The sequence below is a fragment of the Ursus arctos genome, unplaced genomic scaffold (genome assembly GCF_023065955.2).
Source record: "Ursus arctos isolate Adak ecotype North America unplaced genomic scaffold, UrsArc2.0 scaffold_3, whole genome shotgun sequence".
NCBI classification, from domain to species: domain Eukaryota; kingdom Metazoa; phylum Chordata; class Mammalia; order Carnivora; family Ursidae; genus Ursus; species Ursus arctos.
Window position 1 is genome coordinate 48,010,064 of NW_026622985.1, and position 19,840 is coordinate 48,029,903.

Here is a 19,840-nt window from a genome sequence, read left to right on the forward strand (position 1 = left end):
CATAACTTAAAAAGTTATTTAGTAGTTAACTCACATACTTTTCAAGGCACACCTTTTCAAACTCGCACATTCCATGTGGATTCTCAGCAGCCAGATAGAGCAGCCACAGCACCCCCTTTTTGAAAAGAACAAATCAGTGTTCCCAGGGGAAAATGTTTTCTGAATTCAGTCAGTTGTTGAAAGATGAAGTCTTCAGTCTGTTTCCTGTGAGGACTTGAATGGACCAAGAAATGGGCTAATATGTAGCCACTACCTGGTGGCCCTACAGAATGCCTGGTAACGAAGAGCATATGATCATGATGCTGCTAGTGACAATGAAGACTGTATTGTGCAGCCAGGTTGCCACATATTCTTTTAAAGCGATTTTATGTTATACTGTAATGAGTAATAATACTTATTTTTTATGATATTCAATTTAAGAGGTGGAGTTTTTGTTCTGTTTAAAGCCAAGGCATATTGTTATGTGACTTCTGGTGATTAAGGAAAGGGCAGTGTATTTTGTTTTCTTTACCATAACCATCTTTTCTGCTCAACTCTTCCTAACAGAGATGAGGCTTGGCCATGACTCAGAACAGGGCATTGACAGTATATAACATAGTTATATCAAATGGGATTCACTGAAACAAACAAACAAAAAAGGCAAATGAATTTGATTGGCTTTATCTTTCCTATCACCCAGTACAATTTAAGATCTTCTATCTTCCAGCGCTAGGCTGTTCTACATAATCTGTGAGAAATTCTTTCTTTGTAATACTATCTTTTTAGTCAGTGTCTAGTGTGAATAAGATCATAGTACTCAAACTAAACCAACATTGTGGAAGCCATTAAAAATAATTTAGTTAAAAGAATTTTTAAATTGATGTTTAGTGGGTAAAACGGCATGATGGAAAGTGAAATGCATTTGAAAATTTCAGTATGAGAATAGCAACACTGGCCTGCCTCCCTTCCTCCTTTCCTTCCTCCCTTTCTTCCTTCCTTCCTATGGAAGATGTTTTCTCCAGTCAGGCTAACTCCAATTAATCCTTCATGTTTTTGTTTATATGTTATTTTCTTTGGGAAGCCTTGCTTGGTCAGCTAAGTCCAAATTAAATCTATTCTGATCCCTCATAACAAACTGGATTTTTCCTCAAATGTTGTAATTATTTATTTCAGGCATTGTGTTCCAGTGGGCTTTCCATGAGGAAAGAGACCATGTTTTTCTGTTTTCTCTATCCCCAGTACTTAGGTACATGGCTAGCCCCTGGGAAGTGCTTAGTGTATATATTTACTGTGTAATAAATGAGTAAATCAACAAACAAATGAACAACTCAATGAAATGAAAGTAAAAAGACATGAATTACCTAAAATTACACAAAATCATTGATAAAGTGAAATTTTGGGGTAGCATATTTTTATTAACCAGAGAAAAATAATACATGTTTATTGAAGGCAATTTGATAAATCTAGGAAACTTTATAGGAGAATCACCCATTATTCTATCACTCAGAGGTAACCATAAGTAAAATATGGATTTATTTTCAGTATGTTTTCCTCTTCCTATGTGGCTCTCTTTAACAGAATAAAGAAAAGTTATATGTATGTTTGTTTTCATATTTGTGTGCATGTGTGTATTTGTCAGTATATGTGTGTGTGTGTAATTGTGTGTCTGTGTGTTTGCATGTGTGTGTGTGTATTTTAAGACCTCTCAGAGCAACTTCTTTTACCACCTCTATCAGAATGGAGAGATTAATTTCTTTTGGGAAGATAATCAGCTTTGAAATTACCATCTTCAATATATATGCTTAAAATTTCTTCTGAAAAAGTTTTTGAAAAATTGCCCATCTAAATCTCACTGAAGATGGTAAAAATAGCTATCTTGTTTATTTAGGCGATTAATTGAACTTGATCACATATATTAAATATCATAACATATATCATAGCATATATATTTATAAGTATATATAAATAACATACATATTTATGTATATATTTTTTTTTTGGCTTTTTTATGCCTCACACTGTCATTCTATTACCTTCACACATACTTGGACACACACTTATTTTATTTTGGTTCCTATAGTAAATCATATTCAATGATCTAACTAATAGGAATGATGTTCCCTTCACAGTTTCTGTATCACATTCTCATAGTCCCTGAGTTTTGCTTGTTTGTGTTTGTTTTTGTTTGTTTGTTTGTTTGTTTTTGCTCACTCATTCTTGAACGTAGAGAAATCTTTCCGGATATTTGCCAGCAAATGTAGTGAATTCTGTTTGACTTCACTTTTTTCCAACTTACATGCTGGTTGAATCTCCTCTTTGGCTATGTTGTTGAATGGCAATACTAGTCCAATTCCTAGGTTTCAACAGACTATCTCATATAGTATTAGTTGGAAGGCCTAAGGTGGGATGCCTTCTGTCCATTTCCTTGTTAGCTGTCTGATACTGTGATAAGATTTACATAAAAAATTATGTGTCTTAGAAATTCTTTTTATCGGGGCGCCTGGGTGGCTCAGTCATTAAGCGTCTGCCTTAGGCTCAGGGCGTGATCCCGATGTTCTGGGATCGAGCTCCACATCAGGTTCCTCCACTGGGAGCCTGCTTCTTCCTCTCCCACTCCGCCTGCTTGTCTCTCTCTCACTGGCTGTCTCTCTCACTGGCTGTCTCTGTGTCAAATAAATAAATAAAATCTTAAAAAAAAATTCTTTTTATCTACTTAGAGACATAGTTTAACAAATTTTAAACATTCACTTTTGGATATTTCATTTGTTTGCTGGAAAGATCAAGTTTCACAATTAATAATTACACTATTAATTTAAGTGTACCGCAGTCATACTCAACCACTAGGAACATGCCATCATTGGGGTCCTCACAGTTTGACAGGGATCCTTTGATCACAGTGATGAAGGTAGAAAGGCCCCTCAGGAAACCTATGCTGATATTGGGGGATTGGTCAACGAAATCCAGGAAATTCAGGAAACTGTGGAGCTTCCTCTCAGTCATCCTGAATATTATGAAGAGATGGGTATAAATCCCCCAAAGGGGGTCATTTTCTATGATCCACCTGGCACAAGTAAAACCTTATTAGCCAAAGCAGTAGCAAACCAAACCTCAGCCACTTTCTTGAAAGTGGTTGGCTCTGAACTTACTCAGGAGTACCTAGGTGATACCTAGGTACCCATTAGGGAATTGTTTCCAGTTGCTGAAGAACATGCACCATCCATCATGTTTATTGATGAAATTGATGCCATTGGAACAAAAAGGTATGACTCAAATTCCAATGATGAGAGAGGAATTCAACTAAGAGTGTTGGAACTGTTGAACCAGTTGTATGGATGTGATTCAAGGGGTGACATGAAAGTTATCATGGCCACAAACCAAATAGAAACTTTGGATCCAGCACTTATCACACCAGTCTGCATTGACAGAAAGATCGAGTTCCTCCTGCCCAATGAAAAGACTTTGAAGTGTATCTTTCAGATCCACACAAGTAGGATGACACTGGCTGATGATGTAACCCTGGATGACTTGATCATGGCTAAAGGTGACCTGTCTGGTGTTAACATCAAGGCAATCTCTATAGAAACTGGTCTGATGGCCTTGAGAGAACATAGAATGAAAGTAATAAATGAAGACTTTAAAAAATCTAAAGAAAATGTTCTTTATAAAAAACAAGGAGTCACCCCTGAGAGGCTCTATCTCTAGTAGACCACGCCTGTGTTCCTTTTTGAGTGTGATGTGCAGGATGCCCACTGGGGTGCCTTCATTTGTTGGTCACATGAAATGTTTTCTCCCCAATTAAGTGTGCTCTTTCTTAAAAAAAAGAAACAAAAATTGCTGGCACCCGAATCATAATGAACATTCAGTGACTGTTTATTACGTTTACATCTTTCAGGAAAGATATCATGCTATCTATATGTATCATGCTAAATTTCTGTCCTTTGGCCCTGCGAGATATTTAATAAACGTTGTTGAGCAGATACCTTGAGAAGGTGTAAAACGTCAGGCATTTCCCAGAAAAGCAATATGAAGTTGAGTGTTAAGAACTAGGAATCAGGATTAGGAGTTCTAGGGTTAAAGATTCTAGACTCAGCTTAACCCCTAGACCGAAGTAGACTCAACCTAACAGTGTGATATGAGACTGGGTATAAACCTGAAGACAAGAATGGTGTCTGTGGCTAGATAATAACCTAATTACATGTAATGATTAAGAAAAGGGAAAGATAAATAGTAGGTGCTTCAAATACTTATTTAATAAAGCTGAAAGCCAGAGAAAGTACAGAGTCCAAGCATATCTAGAAAATGTAGCAAAATTTTTTTTGATGGAAAGTAAACTTCTAGGGTTTACTTTCTAGGTTTAAAATACAGGTAAAGACTTTATGATAAGACTCCTTTGTGTATTTTCCCAAATTCTAATTTTAACTCTTGTCCCATTGATCGAGAGAGAGATTGATCCATTGGCTTATGTTGCAAATGGTAACCAGTAGGGCAGAAAGGGTCAAAGAAAAGTAGAATTCCATGTGAGTCCCAAAGAGAAGGGCAGGCTTATTTCTCACCCTATAAGTCTTTGTTTCTGAAAAAAAGAGAGGAAAAGAATGGAGATGAAGGATGAGGTTAAAGTCTCACCTTGTACACTACCTGTTAACACCTCATTGCTATGTCATTAAGATGAGTAAGTGGAGGTTTAGAGTTCCAGACTTTATTTATTTTCCCTTAAATTCAGTTGTCTGTCCAAGAGCTCCTAGATTTTGTATTATAATCTCCAGATACTTGGCAATAACTTCCAGCTACCATAACCTGTTTTATGATATTTTTTGCAGTGGTTTATGGAGAAAGTGTTGGTAAAAGAGGAACAATACTATGGAGCTAAAGTTAGATATGTCAAGAGATGAAATAGTGAAAAAAAATTAACCAACTTGATGAAAATCTCTAGTCTTAAAAAACCATGTTTTCACAATGAGAGAGATGCTGTATTTTTTGTGTCTGTTATCATTAATATATCTTTTATGTGGTAAGAAATTGTAGTTGAAAATATGTGAAAAATCTGGGGCACCTGGGTGGCTCAGTCGTTAAGCGTCTGCCTTCAGCTCAGGGCGTGATCCTGGCGTTCTGGGATCGAGCCCCACATCAGGCTACTCTGTTGAGAGCCTGCTTCTTCCTCTCCCACTCCCCCTGCTTGTGTTCCCTCTCTCACTGGCTGTCTCTCTGTCAAATAAATAAATAAAATCTTAAAAAAAAAAAAAGAAAATATGTGAAAAATCCAACAAGGGGATATAACAATTGTAAATATTTGTGCACCCAACATGAGAGTACCCAAATACATAAAACAAACATACAGGAAATAATCAATAGTAACACTATAATAGTAAGGGGCTTTAACACCCCACTTACATAGATGGACAGATCATCCAAACAGAAAATCAACAAGGAAACAGTGGCTTTGAATGTCATGCTGGACCAGATGGATTTTGCAGACATATTCAGAACATTCCATCCTAAAACAGCAGAAAACACATTCTTTTCAGGTGCACATGGAACATTCTCCAGAAAAGATCACATATTAGGCCGCAAAAGAAGCCTCAAAAAATTAAAAAAGATCAAAGTCATACCATGTATCTTCCCTGACCACAATGCTATGAAATTAGAAATCAACCACAAGAAAAAATCTGGAAAGACTGCAATTACACAGGGATTAAATAACATGGTACTGAACAATGAATGGATCAACCAAGAAATCGAGGAAGAAAAAATTGCATGGAAGCAAATGAAAACGAAAACATAACATTCCAAAACCTTTGGGATGCAGCAAAAGCAATTCTAAAAGGGAAGTTTATAGCAATACAGGCCTACTTTGAGACACAAGAAAAATTTTAAATAACCTAACCTAAAGGAGCAAAAAAAGGAACAACAAACAAAATCCAGAACCAGCAGAGGGAAGGAAATAATAGAGATTAGAGCAGAAATAAATGATATAGAATCTAAAATGCACAATAAAACAGATCAATGAAACCAGGAGCTGGTTCTTTGAAAAGATAACGAAATTGATAAACCTCTAACCAGACTCATAAAAAAAAAAGAGAAAGAGAGAAAGGACTCAAACAAAATCACAAATGAAAAAAGAAATAACAACCAACAGCACAGAAATACAAACAATTGTAAGGGAATATTTTGAAAAACTCTATGCCAACAAATTAGACAACCTTGAACAAATGGGTAAATTCTTAGAAATATATAACCTACCAAAACTGAAGCAGGAATAGAAAATTTGAACAGACCAGTTACCAGCAAGGAGATTGAATCATTAATTAAAAACTCCCAACAAACAAAAGTCCAGCACCAGACTGCTTCACAGGAAAAGTCTACCAAATATTCATTCATTCATTCATTCATTTATTATTAAAAGATTTTATTTATTTGACAGAGAGCAGGAATGGGGAGGAGGGGGAGAGGGAGAAGCAGGCTCCCTGCTCAGCAGGACCCTGGGATCAAGACCAGAGCTGAAGGCAGACGTGTGACCAACTGAGCCACCCAGGCACTCCTCTAACAAACTTCTAAAGAAGAGTTAATACCTATTCTTCTCAAAGTATTCCAAAAAAATTGAATAGGAAGGAAGACTTCCAAATTAATTCTATGAGGCCAATATCACCCTGATACCAAAACCAGGTAGACACAACAAAAAAAGAGAACTAAAGGCCGGTATCTCTCATGAATGTAGATGCAGAAATCCTCAACAAAATATTAGCAAACTGAACCCAACAATACATTTAAAAAATATCATTTACTATGATCAAGTGGAATTTAATCCCAGGATGCAAGGGTGGTTCAGTATTCTCAAAACAATGTGATACATCACATCCGTAAGAGAAAGGGGAAACCATATAATTATTTCAGTATATCAAAGGCGTTTGACAATATCCATTCATGATAAAAACCCTCTGCCAAGTAGGTCTGCCAAACAGGTCTATTATATGTCAACATAATAAAGGCTTTATGTGAAAAACAGCTGGAGTGCCTGGGTTGCTCAGTCAGTTAAGCATCTAACCTTCAGCTTAGGTCATGATCCCAGCATCCTGGGATTGAACCCTGCATTGGGCTCCCTACTCAGTGGGAAGTCTGCTTCTTCCTCTGCCCCTTTCTACCGCTCGTGCTCTCTCTCGCTGAGTCTCAAATAAATAAAATAAAAAAAAACTAAAAACAAAAACTCTCACAGCCAACATCATACTCAGTGGTGAAAAACTGAGAGGTTTTCCCCTAAGTCGGGAACAAGACAAGAATGTCCACTCTCACCACTCTTATTCAACATAGTACTGGAAGTACTAGCCACAGCAGATAAATAACATAAAGAAATAAAAGGCATCCAAATTTGTAAGGAAGAAGTAAAACTCTATTTGAAGGTGACATGATACTATAAATAGAAAATTTGAAGACTCCACCAGAAATTTACTAGAACTGTAAAGTTGCAGGGTATATAATCAATGTACAGAACTCTGTTGCATTCCTGTACACTAATAATGAAGCAGCAGAAGATTAAGAAAATAGTCTTATTTACAATTCCACCAAAGCCAATAAAATATCTAGGAATAAACTAAAGAGGTGAAAGACTTGTACTCTGAAAACTATAAAACACTGATGAAAGATACTCAAGACAATGGAAATGGACAAGACATTCCATGCTTATGAATTGGAAGAGCAAATAAAAGGTCTATACTTCCCAAAGCAATCTACAGATTTAATGCAGTCCCTGTGAAAACAACAATAGCATTTTTCACAGAACTAGAACAAACAACCCTAAGATTTGTATGGAACCACAAAAGACCTCAAATATCCAAAGCAATCTTGAAAAAGATAAATGAAACTGGAGGTATCACAATACCAGATTTCAAGTATATTACAAAGTGGTAGCAATTCAGACAGTATGGTATAGGCATAAAAATGGACCTAGGAATAAACCTCAAATTATATGGTCAATTAATGTCTGACAAAGGAACACTGAATATATAGTGGGAAAAAGTCTCTTCAACAAATGATGTTGGGAAAACTGGACAGCTGTGTGCAAAAGAAAGAAACTGGACAACTTTCTTTCACCATACACAAAAATAAACTGAAAATGGATTCAAGACCTAAATGTGAGACCTGAAACCATAAGGATCCTTGAAGATAGCACAGACGGTAATTTCTCTGACATTAGCCATAGCAACTTTTTTCTGGATATGTCTCCTGAAGCAAGAGAAATATAAAAGCACAAAGAAACTATTGGGACTACATCAAAATAAAAAGCTTCTGCACAGCAAAGGAAACAATTAACAAAACTAAAAGGCAGCCTGCTAAATGGAAGAAAATATTTGCAAATGACATATCCAATAAAGGGTTAGTATCCAAGATATAGAAAGAATTGATACAACTGAACACCCAAAACAAACAATTCAATTTAAAAATGGGCAGAAGACATAATCAGACATTTTAACAAAGCAGACACACAGATGGTCAACAGACACATGAGAAGATGCTCAACATAACTAATCATCAGGGAAATGCAAATCAAAACTACAATGAGATATGACCTCACACCTGTCAGAACGGCTAAAACAAAACAAAAAAAGAAAATAGTGTTGGTGAGGATGTGGAGCAAAAGGCACCCTCTTGCACTGTTGGTGGGAATACAAACTGGTGTAGCCACTGTGAAAAACAGTATGGAGTTTCCTTAAAAAATTAAAAATAGAGAACTACCCTATGATCTAGTAATCACACAACTGGATATTTATCCCCCCCAAAAAAAACAGTAATTCAAAGGGATATATGCACCCCTATTTATTGCAGCACTATTTACAATACCCAAACTATGGACACAGCCCAAGTGTCCATTAATAGATGAAAGGATAAAGAAGATGTGGTATGTGGTATGTGTATACCATGGAATATTATTCAGCATAAAAAGAATGAAGTCTTGCTATTTGCAACAAAGTGGATGGAGCTAGAGAGTATAATGCCAAGTGAAATAAGTCAGAGAAAGACAAATACTATGATCTCATTCATATGTGGAATTTAAGAAACAAAACAAGCAAAGAAAAAAAAAAAAAAGGACAAACCAAGAAACAGACTTAACTATAGTGAACAAACTGAAGGTTACCAGAAGGGAGGTGGGAGGGGAAATGGGCAAAATAGGTGATGGGGATTAAAGAGTACACTTACCATGATGAAAAAACAGAGGGAGGGAGGAAGGAAGAGTGGAAGAAAATATATTAAACAGTTACTTTTATGTAATAGCAACTTACATATTTGATACATCTGAATTATAAAGACATGTCTTATATATCTTTATATTTTGAATGTTACTTCTTATGTCTGCCTGCTTTCCCTTCTGCCTTTCAATGTGTCTTTTTTTTTTTTCCCCAGGACAGCTAAATTTTCCAAATTGCTTAAAATTTACCTGTTTTTGGAAATTAAAACTTTTCTTATTTCGGTAATTGTGGGTCAAAATTTTCCAAAAATTAATGGCACACATTCTTATATTAAAAATGCCACAATTATGAGCATAAAGACTCGTGTTGACTCAGTGTCTTTCTTTTGACTTCATTTAAAAATATTTTTTCATCTTTTTGTGCAAAATGCCTTGCAGAAGTACAAAGCTGAGTAAGTTAAATACCTGTTGTAGAGGCATTTGCCAGTAGGAAGGTAAGGCATGTAAAATAAAAGAATACTGAAGAAGTGAGGCTACAAAAACTTCAGGATTCCAAGGAGATCCACCAGTTAAGTTCATCAGGCAAGACTATAATGGAGATAACTGCCCTAGTTCTTACATTTGTCCATTTATTTATGTTTTTCATTCATTCATTAAAAATACTTTTGAGGACCTACTATATTCCAAGCATGTGTATAGACACTTAAGAATTCAGAGGTAACTAATATAACTCTAGTCTTTGCTTTCATAGATCTCAACAGATAGTGAAGAAAGTATACGATTAACAAGATTATACAACAATTATGTAGTTGTAATAAATGCTCTAAAGACCTAGGGGATGCTATGGGAACATAAAGTAGGAGACCTAGTTTAGAGACCTTCATTTAGCCTTGAAGAATGAATAGGAATTAGCCAAATGAGGGCTAGAGTTATGGGGGGCAGGAAGGAAGAATTTGGGGCATAGATGGAACAGCATGTATGATGATTTTGATTGTTTTGAAGAATGGAAGGTAGGCCTTTGTGGGAGAAAGAGAGATCAAGGGAAGAGGTACATGAGATGAAGCTGAAGAAATGGGGAGGGGCCTGTCTATGCCTTGAGAAATTTTAATCTCATTAGTGAAGTCGCCAAAGGATTTAAGCAAAGGTAGCTGTGGTGTGGCAAACGGAATAGAGTAAAAGTCAGGTAGCCAGTTACAGGGCTTTATTTTAGATCGGATTAGAGATAATAGTCCCTTGGATTGTGTGTGGTTTTGGCTAGAGATAATTGAGTGATTCAAGTTGTATTTTGAAGGGAAAACAAACTCTATTTGTTGGTTCTTTGGGGAGGGAGTGTCCAGAAGATGCTAAGGTTTCTTGCTTGAGCAATGGTGGGTCATGATGTCCTTTATTTAAATGAGGGACACTGTGTATGACTTAAGATCATGAACTCAGATCTGAGACATTCTCACTTTATAAAAACCTGAGACATCCAAATGGAGATTTTGGATGGCAATTGAATAGACAAGTGTGCAAGTATACTGCTTAGAAAGAGGGATCAGCCCTAAGGATGAAAAGGTGAGTCAGGCATAGGGATGTATTTTGAAGGCATTTGAGTGTTATGATTGGATATTACTTGGACCAGCAAAGTAACATTTTTTCTTAAACATAATTTTTACCACATGGTTTCAAAATACATACGTCATTATTCTGCATGATTTTAGTACACTGAGAGAGAAATATTTTCCCCTCTTGAGTAGCATTCCTCTAACATGAGATTGTAAGTCAAAGAATAAAATGCATTAATTAAACTTACTTTTCAATACAAATTACTGGTCTTTATCTGTTCTTGAATAGATACTTATTTTTGCTCTTTAATTTTGGTATTGAATTCTTCTGCCCTCACTCCATGGCCCCAGATAATGTATTTCTATGGTAATTTGTTGGAATATTTGATTGGTTAAATGATTTCTTATGTTAGGCAGTTTTGTAAGTAACATGTTTTCCCCCCAAGGAATTGGATTAAGGGTGGAAATCTTTTCAAAATTAACCAGAGTTATAATTATCATCTAATTTATTGCTTTAAAGACCCCTATTTTATGTATCCATAAGTTTGTTTCATCATAGTTTTAAAAATCTTTCTCATCATAGCGTCTAACTAAAATATGAAATATGTTAACTCATGATAATTTAAAAGCAGATTTTATTCATTAAGTATCTATGGAATCTCTACTGAAGGTAGTGCAATTAATTTATTCACTTTTTTTTTTACTTTTTCATTTTTTTCTAAAGAATCACTTCAAATATCCCACAGTATCATAAGATCTACGGTATGCATATTGCTTACAGATTGGCATAAATTCTGAGAAAAGCACAATAAGCAGGGAGGAAACTCTGCACAACTCTGAAGGACTTGCTAAGCAAAATAGGCAAGCAGTTGGAAAGTTTTCTAGTTTATTACAAGGCCTGATCTAAAGTGAAGCTAGAATTACTCATGAAATTAATTCATGATTTAAAGAGTCAGCTCATTTTGTGGCTTCATTGATAAAATTTAGACCTTTACTGAATTGAATTATCTGTCTAAACATACTTCATAAGATACTGGTAAAATTACAGTATTTTAAAAAAACCTTAAGTTCCTTAAAATATTACCATCTTCATCATTACAGATTTACTAAGCTAGGGTTTGAGTACTGATTAATCCATGGGTTAACCTTTTTTGCATTTATATCCAAATACGCAGGACTAAATAGTTCTTATGTGCTAGGAATTTGCATATATGTATTATTTCTCTATTTGTAAATTTTTTTTAAAAGAATATCTTTTTTGGAATAGTCATATTTCATCTAACTTGTGTCATTACCTGTATCATTACTCAGTCTTGCACTATGTTTTCTTTGTCTTGAAGGAATTGCCTACGACCCTCTGATGCTGAAACACCAGTGCGTTTGTGGCAATTCCACCACCCACCCTGAGCACGCTGGACGAATACAGAGCATCTGGTCACGACTGCAAGAAACCGGGCTGCTAAATAAATGTGAGGTAATCCTAAATTGGCTACACTCTTTTACTTACTTAAATAAATCATGTAAAGAGGCCAGTATTCATTTGGGTGATAGTAGAAAAATGTTAATGCTGGAGCACAAACACCATGATGGATGAACCATCACTGATACTAGTAGCATAGCACTTACGACCTGACTCTGGGCTGTGCACATAGTAGGGACACAGTCCATGTTGATGTGAGCAGCTGCATGATGTATATGTGCTATTATTGCAACATTTTTTTGATATACACAGTGTGGTTGTTTCCAAATAGGTGTCATTTCTTGAGTTAATTTTCTGAGAAACTCCACAAACTGTTAAGTGCTAAGTAGTTGTTATTTCTTACTATAAACTGGTAGTGAACTCGGATATATGCCAGATTTGCCTATGAAAATGACTAGATTTAAAGATTAACTGTCCTCTTACCAAGAAAAGTCACTTCTTTTTATTGAAGTGGCTGATAACTCTTAAATTTTTATGGTAGAGGTTTGAGTACTTTTATTTTATTGGTATTTCTTTAGACTCATTTCTGCAGATTCCTCTTGAGTCCCATTTTTCATTTAGAAAAATCTATTTCTTAGGCTTTCAGAAGTAAAAATGGTATCAATTCAAAAAGGCTCCTGTTGTCAAATTTGCAAATTATATAATCAGCAGCTGTTTGATTTAGTTGCTACAAATGTCCATGGTTGCCTAAGACCCAGTAACGTTCTATATTTGAGTCTAAGATATTTTTAAAAGAAAAATATCCCCCATGTTTTTTTTTTTTTACATTACTTTAACACTTACTGATCAAAAGTATTTTTTTTCTTGGGTCTATATTATGTTCTAAACGTGTTCTAGGGACTAGAATTACAGAATTTCACAAAACAAAGTCCCTGTTATTACAGACTGACAATTTAACATGTTGCTCTTTGGTTTTGTTGTCAGTCTTTGAGGATCAGTAAAGGAAATCCAGTCTAGTTCTCACCAGTTTGGGAAGAAATTAAATGGACTATTTGACTATAGTTATTTTTTGACTGTAGTTATTTATCATGAGGAGACAAACATTGTGACTACACTGAATTCACTATACTTTGATAAAATAAAAAAGCAATCTTTTGCTACTACTTTTAAGCTAATTAATTTTTGGCAACCCAAAATGTAGTCCAGAATATTCCTATTGAAAGTCAATTTAGTTTAAAGCAAACCGGTAAAATAATTTCAATTGAGGTAGGAATGTCAAGCAGACAGAATATTTCTCAGAGTCATGCACACTTGTGTATATATTCAGTGGCCTGAGTTATAGCAGTCTGATCCTTCTTCTCTGCAAAGTAGTAAAAATAACTGACTTTTGAAAATACAAAGTCATTTATTCAGTGCATTCATTTATAAGGATATATTATTTTCTTTATTGATTTTCTCTTTTGAAGATGAATAAAATATCTCATCTTACAGGGTTATTTTCTTTACATCAAAACATAGATCATGTTTATGGGTCATTCAGCAGGTTGGGATTGTGAATGAAGACACCAAAGTAGTGTTTAACAGATTTAGTTTCACAAGTTTTATTATATGTTTATAATAGAATTATCAAATGTTTTTGTATTTAAAGCTATACTTTTGATTAAATATATTCTTAACCTAGAAACTCTAAAATGAAGGAATTTGAGCTATATTTATTTCTCTGATTCTTTCTTGAGTGAAAGCCTATTATTCATCTTTTGCCAGTAGCATCTGTATTATATGGCAGAGGCTTTTTCATACTTTCTGGTAAATTATAAAGTTATCATGAAGGTTTTTATGTTTTTGATATAGGCTAAACCACTCTGTTATCTACACAATCCCTTATGGAGTAAGTAAAGTAATCCAGCAAGGGGACTTATCTGTGGTGAACTGGTCTTAATGGATGTTGACTCATGTGAACATTCCTGTTTCACCTTTGCATCAACTATAGATGTTTTCCAGTGTGGCATTCTTTCTGCGCTTTTGCCAGCTAAGACATTGCTGTTTACATTTCTTTTCACTTTCGGGTCTTTATTATATCCTGGAGCCTTACCCCAGCCACTCCAAATTAGCAGTGGCTCATCACAGTCTTCAAATGCATTGTTAGATTATATGGTATTCCTTAAATCTATTACCTGAAGGAATGCTGGCTATAAAAGGAGCAAAGTGCAGAAATAAATGGAATGTAATATGGTTCACACTCATCTTAACATTTAAAAATCTGTTATGCATTTCCGATCAGTCTCCTTTTTTAATTCCTCATACATCACATTATTTTAGTCCTATATTATTTGAAAGCATAAAATTCAATTTATACAACAGCACTGACTGATGTGATATCAGACCAAGGGTGAAATAGCAGTAGTAGGGAGGGGTTGATGAGAATGAGTGAGTCTAGCCCCAGCCCAGTCAGCTAAATAAGTGTCTCTCTGGTAAACAGTCACACAATTACAAATACTCCACTTGAAAGCCCAGATCAGCCGATTTGCTGTTAACGAAGGCCAGTCACAAAAGTATGATCCATAACTTCGCAGTTTTATAAACAGAACACTCTTTTTGCTAACACAGTTCAAAAACAGTTCACCAGTTTGATTTCTGAAGTGAAGAAATTGTTGCCCATAATATATTTGATTCTATATTATCAGGTATCTATGACTTTAAGTTGACCTAATAATAAAATGGAATGTCTAAAACCATTAAAAAAACAATTTAAGATACCTAGGAATTTGATGTTGCTTTGTGTGTAAATGATTTTAGGAATATTCAAAATGGAATTTTAAAATTGATATGCAACCAAACATTACCTTTTTCCAGAGACTTTCAGGTTCTATATAAAATAAAATAACAAAAGGGTTAAAACAGAACCATAAGAAACATGACTTATTTTTTTCCCTGATTATTTCTACTGGGCGAGTTGGGATGAAAATAAAAAGGGAACATACAGAGATTATTTCAAACCAGTTTAGCCCACTCCGAAATAGTAGAATCTACTTCCTTAGCCAGTGCTCTGCTAGTAAAGGCAACTAAAACAAATGATACATGGATTTTTTTTAAGTTTTTGATCTGACAAGTTAAATCTAATGTACACATTTATTAATATATTATTAACCATCTTGCAAGGATGCTAAACTTTTTGTCTCAAGCTAAATTATTTGGAAGTTTCAATGATGTGGAAGAGAAAAACCACAGAAACATAAATCAAGCCTTTTAGCAATTCACCAAAACTCAATACAATCAGTTGTTGAAAAATCAGGAGAGAAGTATACTATTAGTGGCAAGTGGCTAGGTACGTGGCGGATGCATTAGCCGGTTAGAGAGGCAAAAAGTTTCCTATACAGGCTAACAGGTTTCCTGGTTAGTGTTTATGAACCTTCTACAGAGATCAAGGCCAATGACAGTGTCTTCCAATTGGACTTGACTTATGTACTCCAAGAGAAAAAATTAGGTTTCAGCTTGGGTATGAATGAATATTTACCAGGATGGCTGAAGGACTTAAGGAGAATGAGACATTTCTTTCTAAATTTGTGTAGGTAGGATTCTCAGGAAGTTGTGAAGTCCAGCTCTGTTTGTTCCTTGATTATGTCTCGATAATGCATTCCCGAGGGTAAAATCTATGTGTCTAAGACTCCAGGGATGTGAGTACCAGCCCTTGTGTCTAGGTTATCACTCTTTCCTAAGCAGTGTAGACAAATTCCTGACCTGGTTGTGAGCAGTAAGAACTCAGCTCAATTGTCTCAAAAGAGAGGATTTATAAGATTTTGTAGAAAAGGATATAATCTAATAAGAATATAACACCTAGTTAAAAACAAACAAGAAATGAATATAACACCTAGAAACTGGGTCAGTTTGTTTTTCTCCAACATCTAGAGAGGGATTTGCTGTCTTTGAACACTATTTTCTGCCAGGCTTGTGTAGCCACCCATAGTTAGTGATTAGCCTTTGCTTTCAGTGAAGGAATCAACAGAGTTCTGGGGACATATAGCTGGCCAGCAAGCAGAAACCCATGACTGGGTAAGTGGTATTCATTTATTGATTATAGTGGTGCTCAAATGTTAGCATATATCAGAATCATTGGGAATACTAAGGCACAGATTGCTGGGCTCCAGACTCAGAGATTCAACAGGAGTGGTGTCCTATTGGAATGAGGTCTACGAATTTGTGTTGCTAACATGTGTCTTAGTAATTCTGAGACTGCTGATCTGGCCACAACACTTTAAGAACAAGGATACATCCATTCAACAAACAGTGTATCAAAATTTTGAGTTTTCCAGGCTCCTGTGTTAGGAACTGGAAATATAATACTGAGAAGATGCATACCCTGCCTACAAGGAGGTTGCTATCTGGTGGGATCAGCAGACATTAATCAAATGATTGCATAGATAGATATATAATTACAAAATCCCAAGAGGTTTATGTTTCAGTGATTTTAAAGACTCTTAATGATTGAGCTTGGGGAAGAAATAAAATGAGAAAGACTGTGGTCTGCTGCTTCCATATTCTTGACAACATCAGAAGGGCCATCTGAACAAGAGATAGAAGTAGAAATATTATATCTCAGAGTTCAGGGAGGAAATATCCCAGACCTGATGTTGAAGAGCTTGCTCTTTTTCTGTTCTTACTCACATTCACTTGAGGATAACTGTTTCACTGGGAAAAATGGTAAGGAGTCTCAATTTTACTGGCATTCAGAGAAAAGTCAGCTTCCCTCAACCAACAGAATAGTCAATTTTGCAATTAAACAATGATATGATAGAAAAGATGGTAGTTTGAAAACATGTAAAGTCCTCCTTTGTTTCAAAATAATGGACTGATCTACAAATCAGACTTATGTATTATGTCGGTTTATTTAGCTGTGTAGAAAAATTAATCAAAATGGATTCCTTCAAGGGTTATTGTTCAACATTAGATTTGACCTTAGTCCCGCCATTAATTATCTGTATACTTTTGTCAAATCATTTAACCTTACTGATCTTTGGTTTTCCCATGTGTAAGATGAGGCTCTTAGGCAAGATATTTGCTAGGATCTTTTCCAGCTCTGATATCATATGAAATTAGATGGCTAAGGAGTTCATTTGGAACATAACACTTTCTTTGGTTAAGAGTAGATGAATCTTGTAGGATATTTAGTAAACATATTCCTCTTTATTTTTTAAGCTCTAGTGTAAATTGGTTGTGCTTACTAGTCCTGATTAGCAGCCAGAGAAAACATTAGTCTTCATTATATTAGATTACAGTGGTTACGTGGGTTAACTTCTTTTGGCATGACGTGGCACTGTTTTTTAAAAATTGAGGTGGTTAGTAGTCCTTCATGCCAGTACTATTTAATTTTTTCCCCTATTGAATCATTCATATTTAGTTTAGTGATCCTGTTAAGAGCAAAAAGCAAAATCAGCAGCTTTCTTGTCACCATAAGAAATGAATCTGAAGGGGTCATTTGGTGTCCTCTTTAGGAACAAGCCCTATGATTAGGTAGCCAGGTTTGTAAAATGTGTGTGCCCTGAAGAAAAGAATGTGCTTTTCTGTGCTTAAAAAATTGCAGAGAATGACCCATCATCTGTTAGAAATGCACTTGCAGTTGTTTTTCCAGAAGTGTTCATGACTCTCAGCCCCACCAAGCCACCCACAGACATTTGCTTGCTCTCACATTTGTTTTGAGAATAATTACATTTTATAATGCTTTTGTTGGATTACATATTATGTGGAATTTGCATTGGCTCTTTGTGACTAATATTGAATAACTTTGTTTTGCTTAATTCATAAGTAAAAACCATAAGCAACATACTGTGCTGAAATGTTTAACTCTTTTATTCAAGTGCCAATACAAAGTAATTACAAAACAATTCTGGGACCTGAAACCAAGCTACTGTTGCCCCTTCTGGGATTTCCTCAGCAGTTTGAATGAGAGGAGCTTTAATGTAAAATCTTAAGATGCTAAGAAACTCAAGGCGAGGATCCCATGCTTTTCCCGCACATTCAGGTGATTTTAAAAGATGTTTTGCAAATCTAAATAAAGAAATATAATACTTTTTGGAGAAATACTTTTGGAATGTGTGGGTTTTCTGACATCAGTGCTACAAAGCACTAAATACTGCAAGTTAATTCAGTTAAACATTTGTTTTATAGAGTACTCTAACTAGATGGCAGCACATAACAGCTTACTGTTTTGTTTAGTTTACAAAACATTGTGTGTGTGTTTGTGTCTTAGAATCTAACCACAAAGCAGTAAGGAGTCTTGGGATATGGCAGTCTTAAGAAGCAGTACAAATGATCTAGATGTGATGAATAAACCAGGGTACGTTATGTGATTATTCTGAGAGATATTTGTAAATCATAGTAGAGTGGACCTAGGCAGATAAATACATTAAAATTACTTGTGGAGACTATAATCAGAATTCAGATGATTTAGAATTTTTTGTTTTGATTTTTATTTTTCCAAAAAAGTAAGAATCAATATGGAAAACAACCAACAAAAGGAAATAAAACAGGCTGCACTTCTGAGTTCATTTGGAAAGTGATAAAGGATTTTTTTAAATAGCAGCATTAAAGCTTATTAACAAAAATGAACAGTTACGTGTTTTTCAACCATCTGAAAATTGCAGTTCTAAAGTAATAGAAAATATTTATTGTAACAAAATTTGTTTCATATGTAATTACTATTTTAAAAATCAGTGCTTTAACCCAAACCATTAAAATGTTCATTTACAGTTGTTAGAAAATAATTATAATATAGGAGATTTAGTTACATAAAATCATCAAAATTGAGCAGTTAATCTAAAGGGTAACATTTTTTACTTTTTGATGAGCATAATGTTTTGAAATGAGTGAAAAGAAAACATTAAGAAATATATAGTACATATACTTTTTACCACTCAGAACTTTATTATTGAATGGGATTTGCTGTTTTTCTGAAGTGTATTCCAGTTGCTCTATGCACCCTGAAATATGTGTAAATAAATTGTAATGACTGAATCAAACAGTTCTACAAGCAAGTAGAGGCACTTGTTTTGAAGAACAGATAGACCTTTTTTACTTCCTAACCTTCGCTGTGATAGCCATTTATTGTAACTACTCTTTAGTTTGAAATGTGTATTAGTATAGTGTCAGTTTCTTGAATTCACTTAAGAGCAGAATGAATGAACAGCTCCCTCTAACCTGTAGTTCTGGACCTAGGATGCACATTGAAATCCACAGAGTGGTTCTAACTATCTAGATGCCCAGACTCCATCCCCAGAGTTAATCAGAAATTAATCAGAAGCTCTGGAGGTAGGACCCAGGCAACAGTGCCTTTTAAACTTCCACAGCTGATTCCAAGATTCAGATAATATTAAAAATCACTGCAATAGAAACTCAGCTTCTTAACGTAAGCTTAATGAAGTAGAGACAAAAACGTGAATGGAATCAAATATTTGGAGATGGGAGAGTAAAAGAAGCTGGCATTTACCTAAGAAACAAACAAAGGCATTAACACAGAAGTTCCATACACAGTGTTTTATTTTTTTTTTAATAATGATTTTTTATTATATTATGTTAGTCACCATACAGTACATCCCCGGTTTTCGATGTAAGGCTCGATGATTCATTAGTTGCCATACACAGTGTTTTAAATTGGGAAAAGTGTTCATTATTTTGAAGTTATCCTAGGGTGGAAATGTGAATTCTAAAAAATACTCTTATTTTTCAATT

The 19,840-nt window shown here is 35.0% G+C and overlaps 1 protein-coding gene and 1 pseudogene across 1 annotated transcript in view; both read left to right on the forward strand.

The window, feature by feature from the left end:
* The window catches only part of HDAC9 (histone deacetylase 9), a 906,012-nt gene that overhangs the window by 610,717 nt on the left and 275,455 nt on the right, over positions 1-19,840 (forward strand). Inside the window, exon 14 of the mRNA XM_044386989.3 lies at positions 12,039-12,172. Coding sequence (XP_044242924.1) covers positions 12,039-12,172 — 134 coding nt within the window. The remainder of the gene's footprint in view (positions 1-12,038; positions 12,173-19,840) is intronic.
* LOC113265654 (26S proteasome regulatory subunit 4-like) lies at positions 884-3,681 on the forward strand (annotated as a pseudogene).